The 16,320-nt window shown below is 34.0% G+C and overlaps 1 protein-coding gene and 1 pseudogene across 1 annotated transcript; both read right to left on the reverse strand.

Moving 5' to 3' along the window:
- Positions 1–72: 72 nt before the first annotated feature.
- Positions 73–4,098, reverse strand: LOC18008934 (putative two-component response regulator-like APRR6). Its single transcript, XM_024150577.1, has 9 exons — positions 3,960–4,098; positions 2,778–2,924; positions 2,361–2,680; positions 2,198–2,282; positions 2,044–2,120; positions 1,752–1,950; positions 1,097–1,652; positions 288–712; positions 73–194 (listed from the first exon to the last, which is right to left on the reverse strand). The coding sequence occupies exons 1-9, from the start codon at positions 4,096–4,098 to the stop codon at positions 73–75; spliced, it is 2,070 nt and encodes a 689-aa protein (XP_024006345.1).
- A 5,072-nt stretch (positions 4,099–9,170) lies between these two features.
- Positions 9,171–16,320, reverse strand: LOC18008711 (annotated as a pseudogene).

Below are 16,320 nucleotides of genomic sequence, written 5' to 3' on the forward strand. Positions count from 1 at the left end.
CCTCATACTTTTTTTTCTCTCATTTACCAACAAGAAAACACAAACACATATACATATACACACATATATATGTCATGCATTATCGTTTATCATCTCATCGATCCAACTCATGTCCTCAGGATCATCATCAAAATGAACTCCTCCCTCCATAGCCTCTCTTGGATTTTCGGCTCCCATATTCTGATATCCGCAGGGCTCCATCATATTATGTTGCTGACTTGATGACTTTAGATTCATAGCAAGTGATTGATCATGGTCTTCCATCGTGGTGTGAGGGGTTGAATCCATCAGGGTATTAAAGGCAGAGTCATGTCTAGTATACCTCGTCGACAAAGGAATATTTTCCTCAGAAGAGCCATAATTTCCCAACCAATAGTCAATATCCATCTCATTGACATCAATGTCAAAAGAAATCAGCTCTTCGATCGGAACATCATTATCTTCCATATAAGGAACCAAACCCATATCTTCCATATTAATTTCAAGGGATTGAGTTGTATTGGTTTCAAAAGAAGGCATATCTTCAAGAAGAAGAAAACTTTCTTCAGAAAACAACCAATCCATCTGGTCTGTATTGGTTTCGAGAATGGTGGTCGTATTGGTTTGAGAAGGGTTTTCATAACTTGTCTGACCAGAAGCAAAACTGACACTGGAAATGATATCTTGAGGAAGAACATGATTTTCTCCAGAAGAAACCCTACCCATCTGGTTACTGATTTCAGAAGGAATCATATTTTCTGAAGCAACATAACCTTCTCCTGAAGAAACCCAACCCATATGGGTTGTATTGGTTTCAGGAACATTTATGTTCATATCAGTTTGAGGAAGAACATATTTTTCTATAGTAGGAATCCAATCCATCTGGTTCATATTGGTTTCAGGAAGACTAATGTTTTCTGTTGATGGAGCCCAACCCATTTGGTTCATATTGGTTTCATGATCGCTAATATTATCGGTTGATGGAATCCAATCTATCATGTCCATATTGGTTTCTAAAGGGTTCATGGTAACGTCTAGATCTGGAAGAAAATAACTTTCTCCCATAGTGAACAGATCAGCTTGAGGAACGTAAGCCTCTGGTATATAAATGGAGTCTAGATCTAGTTGGTTCCAATCGAATTCAAGAACAGATGAGCTAGGTTGAAATGGGTTTGGTTCAGAATGAGGAGTACAAATCTGTAATGCATCTGTGTTAGATGCACTAACACTTGATGGCAAACCAGAAATAATGAGAGAGTTATCACTTAAGCCACTATGGTTAGATGCGCCAACACTTGATGGCAAACCAGAAAGGACAGGAGGGTTATCACTACTTAAGCCACTATGGTTAGATGCACTAACAATTGATGGTAAACCAGCAAGGACAAGAGGGTTATCACTTAAGCCACTATAGTTAGATGCACCAACACTTGATGGCAAACCAGAAAGGACAGGAGGATTATCACTACTTAAGACACTATTGTTAACATAATTGGTAGAAGAAATATGGGAAGGTGGGTTGTTACTTGTGGCTGAAGGTGACTTGGCTTCCATGGGTGACTTGTTTAACATGTTATCAAAAAATGAGTGCTTACTCAGATCCAATTTTCCACCTAGATGAAATTTAGGCATCATCCTCGCTTTCTCTTTGCCAGCAGATTTTTTAAATGAATCTGCATACAAGAAAAACAAAAGACAATATTGACACAAAGATGATACATAATTATGTAGAATTGTGAAAAGTATTTATATAGTAAAAAAACATGACTTACATTGGTCGATAGATGATGAGGACGCTTCCTTCTTTTTCAGGGAATACCACTTTGTGTTACTTTTAACGATATTCTTTGCTAAGTTGGATGCATTGAAAGGATATTCATAGTCTGAAGGGTAGTTGAATGTCTTATCTGTTGACCTCCATTCATTCTTTGACAATGAATCGTTCATTAGCTCAACTTGAGCTTTGTATTTCTGAAACAATTAATCATAGAATAAAATAAGGTTTCATAAGGCTAGCAAAATTATGTTTTGAAGAAAACTGTATATAAGTGTATATATATGAACCTGAAGGTGGCTACCGACTTGGCGAAGATTCAAGTCTGAGTCATTCATAATGCTCAATATGGATTTGGGACGAGAATCTGCATGATAAAGAACTGTAATCAAATGGTAGAAACAAAGAAGAATTGGTCCCAAAAAAATGAAATAGAAATCTTACCTTTTTCACCCAATATGGAGATAGCTGTTAAAAATTTCATTTGACGGTCCTGAGTCCATACATTGCATCGTCTTCCAACATTACTCTCCATTTTTATTCCTTCCCCTCTCTTTTTTGCAGCCTCAGTGGGGTAAACCGGTTTAGTTTTCCCTTCATTAATTGCTTTGCCATTTCTCTTTTGGTATGTTTCAGGGGTTGTAAATGTTTTGACGAAGGGTCGTCTTCCTAACAAAGATGATTGACTTGTTCTCTGCCTCTTTATGGTTTCTCTAAAAGATTCAATCTGATTTAGTATACTTTTCTCCACAACTTTCTCTTGTTGTTCAGTGATGTTGATTTTCTCTAACTCTTGGCTCTTCTTAGGTACCACATGCTGCCACAGGTTTTTGATGTCGTTTTCAGAAATCGGCTTCTTTAGACAAAAATGTGCACTTTTTGTTAAAAGATCCGATGCTTCCTTGTTGTCCATTTCGGGACTTATCACTTTAACATCGAAAAAAATAGATTATTTAACTTGTGGAAGAAACTAACAAACAGTGTAAAGATTAAACGAAAGAAAGATGTGTAAATGTTTACTTACGTATAAGAGGAATTTCTTTGTGAAGCAAAGCAGTGAGGAAGGAATGTGAGTCGATGTGAGGCATTTCAATGTTGGCTATGACAAGTCCAATATCCTTTTGTTTTTCGATCATCGATAAAGCCTCACTTGCCATGTTCACGCTCACCACTAGTACATCAATTTATATATTAGATATTTACAAAATCCAAAAAAAAACATTGTTGAAAACAATAACGTTTTTTTTTATTAGTTTTTAGTTATATAAAAAATTGAAAAAATAATACATTAACACACATATTTTCGGTTATATTTGATGATTGGCTAACCTAGTACATTATATATATATATATATATATATATAATAATAATAATAATAATAATAATAATATTTGAAAGCACTTTTTGGACTAGAACCAGATATATGACAATCTGATTATCCGATAAAAATATAGAGTATATGTATTAAAACTCAACAATTATTTTCCTAATAACACCGAATATCTAGGGTACTCAATAAAAAATTATAAGAAGTTAAAGTTCAAATATTTTATTGAATTTTTTCTTATCGATTTTTATTTATTTACAAAAAATATTTAAAAAGAGAAATTTACATGCGTATTGTCAATTATATTTGATGATCGACTAATCTAAAACATAATACATGATACAATATATATATATACATATATATATATATATATGAATATTTGAAAACTTTTTTTGGCTAATACCAAACATTCGAAATCATGTTAAAAAAAATCATTTCTAAATAACGTCAGATATCAAAATCTCATATTTATTCCGAAAAATATAGATTATACTAAAATTCAATGGTTTTTACAAAATTGTATCCAATATATAAGATAGATTATTATCCAAACTAATAAACATAGGTGATTAGGATTTCCAACAAAAAAGTTTGTAAGAAAATCATCTTCAAAACTGAGATCCAAGACCAATCAGTAGCCTATAGCTTTAATATTCTGTAAATAAAATTATAAGTTATTATTATCTATGCGATTTTGCTTTTTTCAAATTAGTTCAGAGATCTTGATTTATACAATAAAAATCACAAGATCTAGAGCTTTTGAATGTAACATAACAAATGAAAATGTTTAGAACAATATAGTTGATATGTAAATTGAAAAACGATCAACATCAATATAAATGGTAAAAGAAAAGAAAATAATAGTTTTTTTTAACCTTTATACGAAAATTGCTTAAGCATTGAAGTGAGAGATCCAATTGATATAGTGTCATTATCGATTAGCAGAACTGAAATATCACCAATGCGTTCAGGAACTGTGTTTCCGGCCAAATTTACGGATAACTTTTCAGTCATTTTCTCAAAAATATATGATATGAAGGTTTGAGAAAATAACCGAGTTGGGGAAAAACAAGCTATTGCATGAACATATATAAAAAGAAGAATTGAAATTGTGGATCCAACAAAGTCATAAATTGCAAACAACACCAGAGAAAGAAAAATATATTAGTTTCTATCATAATATATTTTATTTCATCATTTGACCCTACTTATAGTATAGTTTTTAACTCTAAAAAAATACTTAGTCTAAAATATAATTTATTAGTTTACATAATTCAAAATCTTATCAAACACATGGTAATTGATATTATAGCATTGATATTAATAAATACAATTATTTTGGGAATATTATAGTTTTTCTTGACCGATATAATTTGAGAATTTGCGATAATCACGACTGACAGAAGAATCTATATATAGTTAGTTGTTATTTCATTTATAAATTTTGACCAGAATTGTATCAGTCGTTCGTTTTTTATACAATGTTTTAGAAAATGATTAATTAATTTACAAAAAAGTAAACATAGAACAATTTTGTATATGCATAAAAGATTTTTAATAGAAATTTTTTGTGGAATTATATTTTCTCTTTTTTTCTTAGAATTAAATAATATTTTTCTTTCAGTCAGGGAAAAATGTAACTACAGATTTGTTTTAGATTTATGGAAGCATAAAACAATCTTAATATGTAAACTAAATTTAAGTTATCTGTATATTACACAATATATAATTCAAGATTTGTTAATAGTTTTGATATCAAAAGCTATTCATGCCTTTTACAATTCGATCATTGCCTTATTTCGATAGATACAATAGGCATGCGACTGGTCAAGTTTTAAACCGTTAAGTAACTTCCATAACTACGTAGAAACTCAAAAAAAAATTCAAGAATAGAATAAGGTTCATCTTTTTATATATGTTAATTTGATACGTATACTAACACTTTAAAATAAAGTATTGATAATTGAATGTTGTGATGTTATGTAATGTATAACTAATGCTCGTTTAGTAGTGAACTCGTGATTAATGATGGACTCCAGCCACAAGTTTGTTTTCCTTCCGTTCTCGTTTACTACAAAGATTCAAAAATAATGAAGCTGATTTTGTTTTATCAGCAAAGACTTAGACAATCTTCATATTTCAGTTTTTGTATGGTTTAGTTTTCAAAATTTTAAACGTTAAAGGCTTTCTCGAGCCTTATGTATACCCATGTAAACAAAAAATAAATTTATTTTTTATTCCGTAGAGTTTTTCATGAAAGTAGAAAATATAATAAATTACGTTAAAAATTAATTTATTTCTCAATTTCTCGAGGTAGATGACTGAAAAAAGAATATTGATTTCAAATATAAAATAAATAAATAAAAAGTGAAAACTGTTTTGGTTTTCAAAATTTATGGCCCATTAGGGTCGAGTCATAACGGTTTCGCGTAGGGATATAAATTGGAGAGCTTTTTCAGTTCATATTTGTAAAAATGATTATGGACATTTTTAATTAGTTATACAACATAACATCGAGTGGTGTGATTAATTATGGATCGCGCTATTCTAACAATACAATATCAACAAATACTTCGGAGGTTTAATTAAATTTTAGCTACATTATGTTTTGATCAATAATAAAATCAAATTTTTATTGTACTATATGCTTTAGGTGAAAGTATACATAAATCTAAACACGTTGCATATTTACATTGATTATCGAAAACCTTTCATTTAAAAATTTCCACAAAAAAGAAAAAAAAATATAAAGCAAATGCATTTATACAAACCATTGAAATCCTGCGCACATTGATGTGAGACATATATAATCCCTTTGTGATAAATCTCTCTACGGTTGGCCTCTATTTAAGCCCTCGTTCAAAAGATTTAAGCTTACTCTGTTTTTGCGCACATTGGTGAAGCTATTTCAGTATTACATACACTAGGGTTTCAAACTATTTGTTGCTTTAAACATGGGCTACAGATTTAACAGGCCAAAAAATTCAATTAACTCACTAAATAGCATCAATATTAGGTTGAAGAGAACAAATTAGGAGAATAGCATTAAAAAGCGGTCAATTCACTAAATAGCACAAGTCAACCTGAAAAAGTATGTAGAAATTACCCCCTAACCCTTGCTCTCTGATTTTAGACACAACTTTTTATGGCAGACATTGGGACCACATCAACTTGGTATATTAAAACGATATCATCTTTTTTATAAGATAACAGCTACAACTTTAATGTTTTTTCTTTTATTTTACAGAAAAATTAGTATTTGTTGTCTCTTTCTCTCTCCGCCATACTTATTTTCTTCTTCGACATTCTTCTTTTCTTCTTCGTCATTTTTCTCATCCTTTTCTTCTCTGATTCTTTTGTTGAACACAATGTTAAACTTCAGGTGATGCAGCATTGATTTAATTAATCTAATTTTGCGATTTGGCTTTCCAGTTCGTATTTCTCAAAAAATTATACACGGTGTCCATTAAACCTAAGTTCATTTGAAATCTGAGATAACTTTATGACCATAGTTGACTATTTTTATAAAAAATAATTATCTGTTCAAAGTATGCGGTTATGTTGTAGACGACTATTTTCATAAAAAGCTACATCCTCTTAAGACGAGTATCATCTGACTGCGAAAGTGTGAGACATTATGGGCAATGATTTCTATGGTTGCACCAAGTTCAAGGTAAATAAACATATATCAACTAGTTGCCTATCACTTCAATATAGACGTCCTTTTAAATTCTCATTTATTTGTTTGTTGTGTTCATACATTTATAGTAGACGACTACTAATATATGATTATGTTTAAATGTAGATGGCTGTTTTCGGGCACGATGAGTATGAAGTTTACAACAGGAAAATGGAAAGTATCATTTGCGCAGAGTATGCGATTATCTAGTAAATGACCATTTGTATAAAAAAAACTGCATCTGCTTAAGACGAATATCATCTCACTGCGAAAGTGTGAGACATTATGGACGATACTTTCTGTGGTTGCACCAAGTTCAAGAAAAATTGACATATACCAACTAGTCGCCTATCACTTCAGTATAGGCGTCCTTTTAAATTCTCATTCATTTGTTTTGTTGTGTTCATTTATTTATAGTAGACGACTACTAGTAGATGATTATGTTTAAATGTAGGTGGCTGTTTTCGGGCACGATGAGTATGAAGTTTACAACAGGAAAATGGAAAGTATTATTTGCACAGATTAAACAGTTATCTAGTAGATGACTATTTTTATAAAAAAGTTGCATCTGCCTCAAACGAACATCCTCTCACTCTAAAAGTGTAAGATGTTATGGAAGATATTTTCTATAATTGCATATTAAACCAAACATAATCATCTATTACATAACCGCATATTCTGATAAATTAATCATAGACATTAATAGTCGACTATTAACTAAGAAAAATGTTGACTTTCTCCCCACTGCAAAATCATGCAAGACTTCATTGTTCCCCTCAGATTCATCATCACCTTTGTCAAAGTTCATCTCTTCACCAGCCAGACAGATTACATCCAACTTATCCAGCTTCTCACATCCATCTTTACCACACGGTCATGTAAATCAGAGAAATAAATATTATTTCAAAAAATAGACAACTAAATCTTTCTAGTCTACTATTGCAATAACAATCTACTACCACTAGTAGACTACTACATGTTAAACAAGTTATTGTCTAGTATTACGGAGTAGTTAATTATCAAATAAAAAGGAAAAATAATTGAATACATATTAAACCAAATATAGACGTCTACTACATGGTTAAATCAGAAAATAGTCAACAATGGCGACAAAAGTGGTTTCAGGTATAACCAAATAAGATAGTTGACTATATTAATAGGTACCTACTCTAATAAGTAGACAACTACTTTATAACAAAATGCCATTTGTTTATGAGTATGTCCTAGCTATTTATTGGTTACATGAACATAGTAATTAAGTAGACTAACTGAAAATGTTGTAGTTATTTATTGTATCGGTTGTCATTGTTAAGAGTAGACAATTACTAACAATGATACTCAATGTAATTACTATATACTTGTAATGCATAAAAAAAATAGTTAGCTACTTAGATCTACAAAATCAAGAAACCCAAATATCGATAATAACAAATCTCTTCAAAACATAGCAGACACTTAGTTAACTACCGATAAAGAAAACTCTATTGTTCTCGTAAATAACTACTCAGGTGAAAAGTAATAGGAGACTATGTATTTCAAGTAGTTAACTATTATAAAGTGGACTACTTGTGATACATAGATCGTTGATAGACAGTCTCGGTAGGCGAGATCTACGAAACGTATATCCAAACCGGTTTGCGGATAAAGAAGACAAAGGAGGTGGAATGTAATTTCATCCATTTCATAATGAGCAGAAACGATTTCTACGGACTAACTAGAGGTAATTTATTGGCGAACATATTAAATCTAGATCTGCAAAATTAAAGAGACAGTACGCGCGTGTTGGGAGTAAAATCAGAGTTCAGTACAACCACAGCACCATTTACGACCATTTTTGCCCATCAACAAACGGAGAAACCCAGAAAAAGTAGTAGACGTACCTTTCGGTCTTGGTCGCGGAAGCAGGCTCCGTGCGTGTGAAAGACTTGTCGACCATTTTCGGATATCGAGGCTCGCCGATAAAACTGAAGAGGCTCGACAATAAAACTGAAGACGCTCGCCGATAAAGCTGAAGAGGCTCGCAGATAGAGTTGAAGCAAAGATGTAACCGGACAATAACTCGCCGTACACCAAGGTTAGAAGTCGTCGGAAATCAGAGATGAGAACAATATTGATGGTGCAGATGTATTTTGAAATTCAAAATGAATTTCAAGGACCAAATCATAGCTATAAAGGCGTGCAAAAACAGATTTGAAATAAAGGTAAAACTGGATGAAAGAGAAAGTTGTCAGATAAAAAGAAAAGTGTAAAGATGTCTACGTTATAAGACATATACCGTGTTAGAGTCCAATGAAGCTGAGGGGGTATTAGGTACTTTCCACACCCTGTGAAAATTAGTTTCCACACATGCAAATACCTCTTGTCTTCTAGCTATGACACCAAATTTCCCTAAAATCTAATATTCAACTTCATCAGCAGACAAACTCATTATGAAGTGCTTAAAACATTATTGAATCCAAGTGAAATATGTTTCTCCAACCAAAAGAAGAAAATAGTGATCTCATATAGTCACATACACAAAGGTCTATATAGATAGAGGAGACATTGTCATCTTCCCGCTTTGATCTTGACTCCATGCATTGGCTTAACTTCGCCGTCTTTGGGCGTCACAAAGCTCGTGGAGTAGGACGCAGAGGCCCCTGTGTCTTTAGTTTGAGTTTAGATGTGTCTTCGAAACTCAAGTCGGTTAGGTAGCCTGGCTTAGAGGTCACGTCACTGACCTCAAGGTCTCCTGAAAGCATGGCCACCACTTTTGACATCGGTGGTCTCAAGGCATGAGATGCCTGAATGCACAACAGAGCAATGCCTATCATGCGTTTCACTTCTTCCATGTTGAATTCAGTCAGCTTATGATCGATTAGTTCGACTTCACGGCTTTTCTCGTGTAGATTCCATGCCTATATACACCACAATTATATCGGCTTATACCATTTACGATAAATTGTATATAACTAACTACAAGAACATACCCATTCAAGAAGATACTTTTTTTCATCATCCAGGCTCATATCAAAGTTTGGCCTTCCACTCACTAGCTCAAGAACCACAACACCAAAAGCATATACATCTGTTTTCTCTGTTAGATGTCCACGCATGGCATACTCTGGCGCAAGATATCCACTGCATTGGTACAGCATCATGTGTTATAATAAACCCATAGTATTGTTACAAAGAATAAAATTTTGATGGTTTGGACACACATACATGGTCCCTGCCACTCTAGTACTTATGTGAGTTTTCTTGTCATCGTATAGCTTTGCAAGCCCAAAATCAGAAACTATTGGGAGCAGCTTAGAGTCAAGCAAAATGTTGATGGCCTTCACATCCCTGTGTACTATGCGAACACTCACCTCCTCGTGAAGGTAGGCTAGACCTCTGGCTACTCCCAGACATATCTCAAAACGGGTTGGCCAATCAAGATGTAAAGCCTTTTTACCTCCTGCAACATCCAAATTAGTTTGGCAAAGAATCAACGATAAAATAAGTCATCTTTTTGTTCATTACCAAATAGTGCGTGATCAAGACTTCCATTTGGGAGGTACTCGTATACGAGCAAACGATGATCTCCTTCATAGCAGCACCCGTAAAGCTTTACTAGGTTGCGATGCAGAACTGAGGAAATTGTTATGATTTCTGCAACAAATTGTCCTTTCCCGTGTCGAGATCCAACCGACAACACTTTCACTGTTGTTATTTATACCTTCATCATCTGTGTAACGATTTCTGCTTTTTCGGATTATGAAGATAACCACGCCCGCAAAGATGCTCAAAAGTCCTAGGCCAACAATAGCACCCGCAATAGCACCAGTCCTATACTTTTCCTTTGACGGTAGCCTGTTAGCTACAGTTGGTTTAAAATCTGAATAGCACACAGTACATAAGACTTGGGCATCAGGAGATAGAAAAAAGAACCAGGCAAAAAAGACAAACTTTAGATATAACAGAATTTGCCAGTTCTTGTAATACCTGGTTTTGCACTGACGGCCGATATTAATGGCCCATAAGTACCTAGAACAGGAATACTAAATGATCCTTTGCCAGCCCACAAAAGATGAATTTCAAGGTAATTCTCTGATACATTTGTTTTATATTCTCTCTGAACTGCTTGGACAGTAGTGTCACAAGCTGTTTTGCGTATATCAAAATCCTTTTCAACAAGTTTTCCCTGGAAACACGGAGCTAGGTCTCAGATTGATCGGTAAAAAAAATATTACACGAAAAAGTTAACTTGTAAAGCGGAATAGAGAAGACCTGGACATAAATGTCAAAACGTCGTCTTCCTAAACCTCTCCAAGAGTTAGTACCAAGAATATCTATTTCAGCAAACTGAAGTGTTACAGTATAGCCTCCATTTTCTAGGCCCAACCCGTAATACCTTCGGGAAGATGAAGACTGTCTTGCTGACTGAAAAATCTCTGAGTCCAAAGTGTTGACTACCCATATATTATTGCTACTTCCTGCAAAATATCCTACACTACTGGCTGCCCATCTCTGAACATCACTCACGACAAAAGAAGCTGATCCTAGATCCTCGTCATCCCTCTCAAATATTGCTCCTGTAGCAGACCGTATTTGTGGACCTCCGCAGTTGATCGAAAAGTCAGAATCTAGACACCGGTTAATAGAGAAAACCTTAAGCTTTTTTTTTTTTTGGACAACCAAAGAAAACCTTAAGCAAATCTTCTTTTTTGAAACAGAAACATACATGCATCATTGAGAACATATTCCTTTACTGATTAATTACGATGATATGTTTCTGTCACACTTACAGATTCCTTTGCCTCTATTGCAGGGGAAGTTCTTCTGCAGGCACTTCAGTCCTGGTAACACCCTTTTAACAAAATGAAAACAGATTTAAAAAGAAGAAAAAATGAAATTGGAATTTCAGGCATCAACGAGAACATACTAAATAAAATCACCTCTTGTCCAGACCTTCCAAGGTGAAGTTATTAGCAACAAGGTTGCTGCACAAATAACATACAGTTTTGTTATGATTCTAATAATTATTTCATATAAGAAAAAAGGATGCAAATAAATTCTGAAATATAAGTAGAGATATAGTGTTTTGTTTACTTACAGTTTCAAGTTTGGTAAGCTGACCCATGAAGGAAGACTACCAGACAAATCATTGTACGAAACATCTCTGAAAGAATAAAAGAAGAATGATTATTAGGATCTACAGAATACGTTATATAATCCAAAACAGTTTCCTAATAATCTTGTACAAAACTTGAGTCTTTTTTTTTTTCATATCTATTGACGAACAAACCAGTGGTACTGAATTTACATAATTAATATTATAAGGATAGACTCAAGCACTTTTTGCTATGTTGATTTCCTTCAAATTCTTTGCACGTGAGATATACGATATCGAGAAAAAGTTGAATCTATTCTTCATCTTCACAATCTCCTCCAAGTGTAGATTAAAAGCTAGCTATTCTTCAGGTTTAAACACCATTTTCACCACGTCCAAACAGTCTGTTACAAAAGCTATGAATGTCTTTTGATTCTCTAACATACAGTGCATAGTCCATATAAGGGCTTCAAACTCTGCATATAGAGAAGTAAGACTATGCCTTACATTTTATGCTCCCATTGTAATTTCCATAGTTCCGTCTTTAAAAAAATACTACCCTAAACCTGCTACTAAAATCATATCCTTCCAAGAGTCATCAATATAACACCACCATCCATCATACTCTGATGGTACCGACAATTCCGTTGTATGACCAGAATTCGTGGGTGTTAATTCCTGTTCGGATATTTGAGCCTTCTCCCATAATTCTGTGCTCGGTTTCTGCTATTTTTAATGTTATTTGTGGATCTATATCAATGTTCGAAAACACTTTCTCATTTCTTGCATTCCAAATGTACCAAGCAATTCATGGAAATTGTGTATTTTTTTATCTCTTTTGGGAGTCGCCAAAATAGATGATCAAAATTTGAATAAAACGATGTCATTGGAAAACCTCCAGAAGGGGGGGGGGAGAGGTGTTGGTATCTGCGATAATGTCCAGGTTTGTAAAGCAGGTGGACATTCAAAAAGAGCGTGGTTAATCGTTTCTTCCTTCGCTCTACACCGCGTACAGTGTGTATCACACTGTACTCCTCGAGAAAGTAGCCTTGCCGATACTGAGATAAATCCAGATTTTGTCTGCCATATAAAATATCGTAACTTCGGGGAGCATTTTAATTTCCAAGTGTGAGCCTGTAGTGTTTCTATGCCTGGCCCATATACCTCTTTGGAATCTCTTTCTCGTACATTATGTTAGATTTTGTAGCCTGATTTTATCGAATATTTTCTGGTTTTTGTGAAATGCCATCCCAATAAATCTGGCTTATAGGTTGTACAAAACTTGAGTCTATATCAGGATTTTATACTGTTAGAATTTCACATCGAAAGTTTAAAGGGACTAACACTAGTGTATAAGAAATTTGGGTTAGTCAACTTATTGTCAATTAATTTTGAATTGGAAGTCAAGGAAACCTAACAATGTATCAGAGCTTTGTTTGTTGACCCAATAAAAGTCATCATCGCAAAGGGGCTAATTAGAATTCCACATCGGAAGTTTAAAGGGATTAACATTATTATATAAGAAATTTGGACTAATCTGTTCATTGTCAATTGGTTTTGAGTTGGAAGTTCAGAAAACTTAAGTTTGATTTTAAAAAATGATCAATAATAAAGTACTTTGTAACTCACATATTGCGCAACGTCTGGCTCTTTTGAGTGGGCAAAGAACCGTCCAACGTGTTATTTCCTAGAAACCTAATATGAAGACAACAAAGTTTTTTCCACAGTTATCAGTGGTAGATACTATCATAAAGAACCGAAAGAAGTAAAAAACTTACAAGTGAGTAAGTTGGTTTAAGTTTAAAAGTGAAGCCGGAATTGGTCCATGTAGTTTGTTGAAGCTTAAATCACTGGAAAACAGACACAAATTACACGGTAACACATTAAGTTCAATGAATGGGGAAAAGGAGAAATAATATTATCAGCAATGTAAAGATAACTTCGTATTCTCGCAGTGACTTTTTTTTTTGTTATCCGGAGGTAAATCTCAGGCTCTTCGGACCCAGACTAATTCACCTTAGGTCTAGCATTTTTTCATGTAAGCCCAGTAGCAGCCCACATGTTGGGTGGCCAAGAGTTAATAATATGACAATTCCGCATTTAGGGAGACTCGATTCCTGGTCTAGACTCACAAAATCAAATATTCCACTAGAAAAGAACCACCCCACCACAACTTCTTGGTTAACGCAGTGACTTTCACAAATCATCTCCCTCGTTTTACAGAAAAGACTGAAAAACGCGGAAGTATGTTCTACTTACACTTGTTGCAAATTTGAGTTTTTCCCAATATTAGAGGGTATTGTCCCAGTGAGATTGCTGTTCCTCAATACTCTGCGACACATTTCATCAGTTTCAAATACACGTAAGAAGGGAGGAGGAAACAGTTCATGAATTAGAGTAGAATTGTTGCCTTACAATATACTTAGAGATTTCATGCCTTTGATGAATTCAAGAGAAGAGCTTCCAATATTGGATATATCACCAAGACTCCTACATTTTGGATAGGATTATGAGGAGGAGAGAGGAAAGAAAGGGATATAGTAAACAAGAACGATTCTGACACCAATGCGACAACACATACAGTTCTCTCAAAGAAGTTAAATTGGAAAATGACAACGGTATCGGACCACTCAAGCCAGTTCCGAGAATTTTCCTGCATTAAATCATGGTAGCAATCGCTGAATCCCAAAGTTTAAATGCCATGAAGAACTTTCCACTAAAAGTAAACATTAAGATAAAAGATATAAAAACAAGAGTAATGTAACAAATACATTAGATATATATATATATATATATAAATATAATTATATGTGTATAAGTATATGACAGTGAGATCATTCTTACAAGATAGTAAGTTTGGTCCATTTGCCTATAAATTCCGGTATCGGACCAGAAACGTCCATATCGTGAATCCAACTGGTACAAACATGAAGGAAACAATCACCCCACGGCAAAACTAAAAAAAATAAAATAATGTAAAGTAGTATAAATAAATTACAAAAATGTAGAAATCCAACAATAAAACTTAATTATATGCGAATTTAATAAGAATAAAATCTTACGCGTCTTCCAGATCTACAAGATTAGCAAATGATGAAGGTATTTCCCCTCTAAGTCCAGAAATTCCCAAGTATCTGCAATAAAATGTAAGAAATGCTTACAACACTAGATGATTTTGAAAGGTTATATCATTAAGTTTTCATATCTGAATTAAAAATGTAAGAAATGCTTACAACACTAGATGATTTTGAAAGGTTATTTTGAAATGAATACATAAAAGTAGTTTGTACATTCTCACATTTTCAGTAGTTTTGTACAATTCCCAATCTCAGCTGGTATAGAACCGGAAAAATTATTTAAACCAATACCACTGCATGTAGAAAATATATACAAGATAGGTTTAATATTTAGGAAGCATCAAAACCTGGCATTTGTGATATTAAATAATAAGGAAGCTTACAGCGATCTCAATTCTGTAAGCAAACCAATTTCCTTGGGAATGGGGCCAGACAAGGCATTGACCCCAAAAAGTTCTAGAAACAGTTGAAGCGTGAGAGACAAGAAAGAGAGATTAAAAGAAGAGGAAGAATAAGGTTTCATTTACTCAACAGCCTTACATCCATTCCATTCGAGTCAAATTTCCAATTGCAGGAGAAATGGAGCCTGTAAGAAAATTTTGACCCAGGTTCCTGAAAGAAAGAGGCATGTGATTTTTGATGTACATACAATATGAATGCATTTACAGGCTCTATTTTTCTTTTTCAAGATGATGATAAGAAAAAGAAAAAGTTAAGTCCATACAGATTGGTGAGGTAGGTCAAAGTCCAGAGCTGTGGAGGTATAGGTCCTATAACATCTATCGCAAAAACCTTGCTGTGGAAGTGAAACAAACAACATGGCAATAATATTCAGTGAGTGAATGCACAAATTAAGACAGAAACAAAAATAGAAAGAGAGGCTGTAGTGTACAGGGCGGTGATACGACAGATTGTGGAGTTGTGGAAAATGCATCGGCATTTGATGAAAGGGTTGTAGGCTTTGTCGTCGATGGTGATGCTCTCGTCAATGGCGGCGCCGGAGCAAAGTTCGCCGCTGATGTTCCATTCCTTCGTTGCCCTGATCTTCCATGCAGCGAAGATTAAGTTCAAAGCTTGCGCTGTAATCGTTTTTATCCCACAACAACTGTCAGTTTATTTATATTAATATCATTTATTTCAAAGTGTTCAACGACAGAGTAGAGACCTTCGTCGGGATCAGTAATGGCTCCGACAGTACCGTGCTTAGATCTGTGGTGGCTTTAGGCGAACTAAAAAAATATGGCATTTATAAAAGATTAATATAAAATATTGTCTAAAACATACACAACAATAATAATAATAATTGAAACTATAAAAATATCGTCTTTGGCCGATATCAATGAGTTTAGCCGACAACTTTGTGAAGTGTAATCGAGAATCGATTGACAAGCCAATCTGGATTAGCT

The sequence above is a fragment of the Eutrema salsugineum genome, unplaced genomic scaffold (genome assembly GCF_000478725.1).
Source record: "Eutrema salsugineum unplaced genomic scaffold, Eutsalg1_0 scaffold_9, whole genome shotgun sequence".
Taxonomy (NCBI): domain Eukaryota; kingdom Viridiplantae; phylum Streptophyta; class Magnoliopsida; order Brassicales; family Brassicaceae; genus Eutrema; species Eutrema salsugineum.

Bases quoted from the DNA above. Each gene is read 5' to 3' on its own strand.
- LOC18008934 (XM_024150577.1), bottom strand. From the start codon at position 4,098: ATGACTGAAAAGTTATCCGTAAATTTGGCCGGAAACACAGTTCCTGAA. The intron at 2,121-2,197 runs GTAAGATTTCTA...TTTATCATGCAG, and splicing joins CTCCATATTGGGTGAAAAAG to ATTCTCGTCCCAAATCCATA. The intron at 713-1,096 runs AGACTCCATTTA...TTCTGAAATCAG, and splicing joins GATTGGAACCAACTAGATCT to TAACCAGATGGGTAGGGTTT.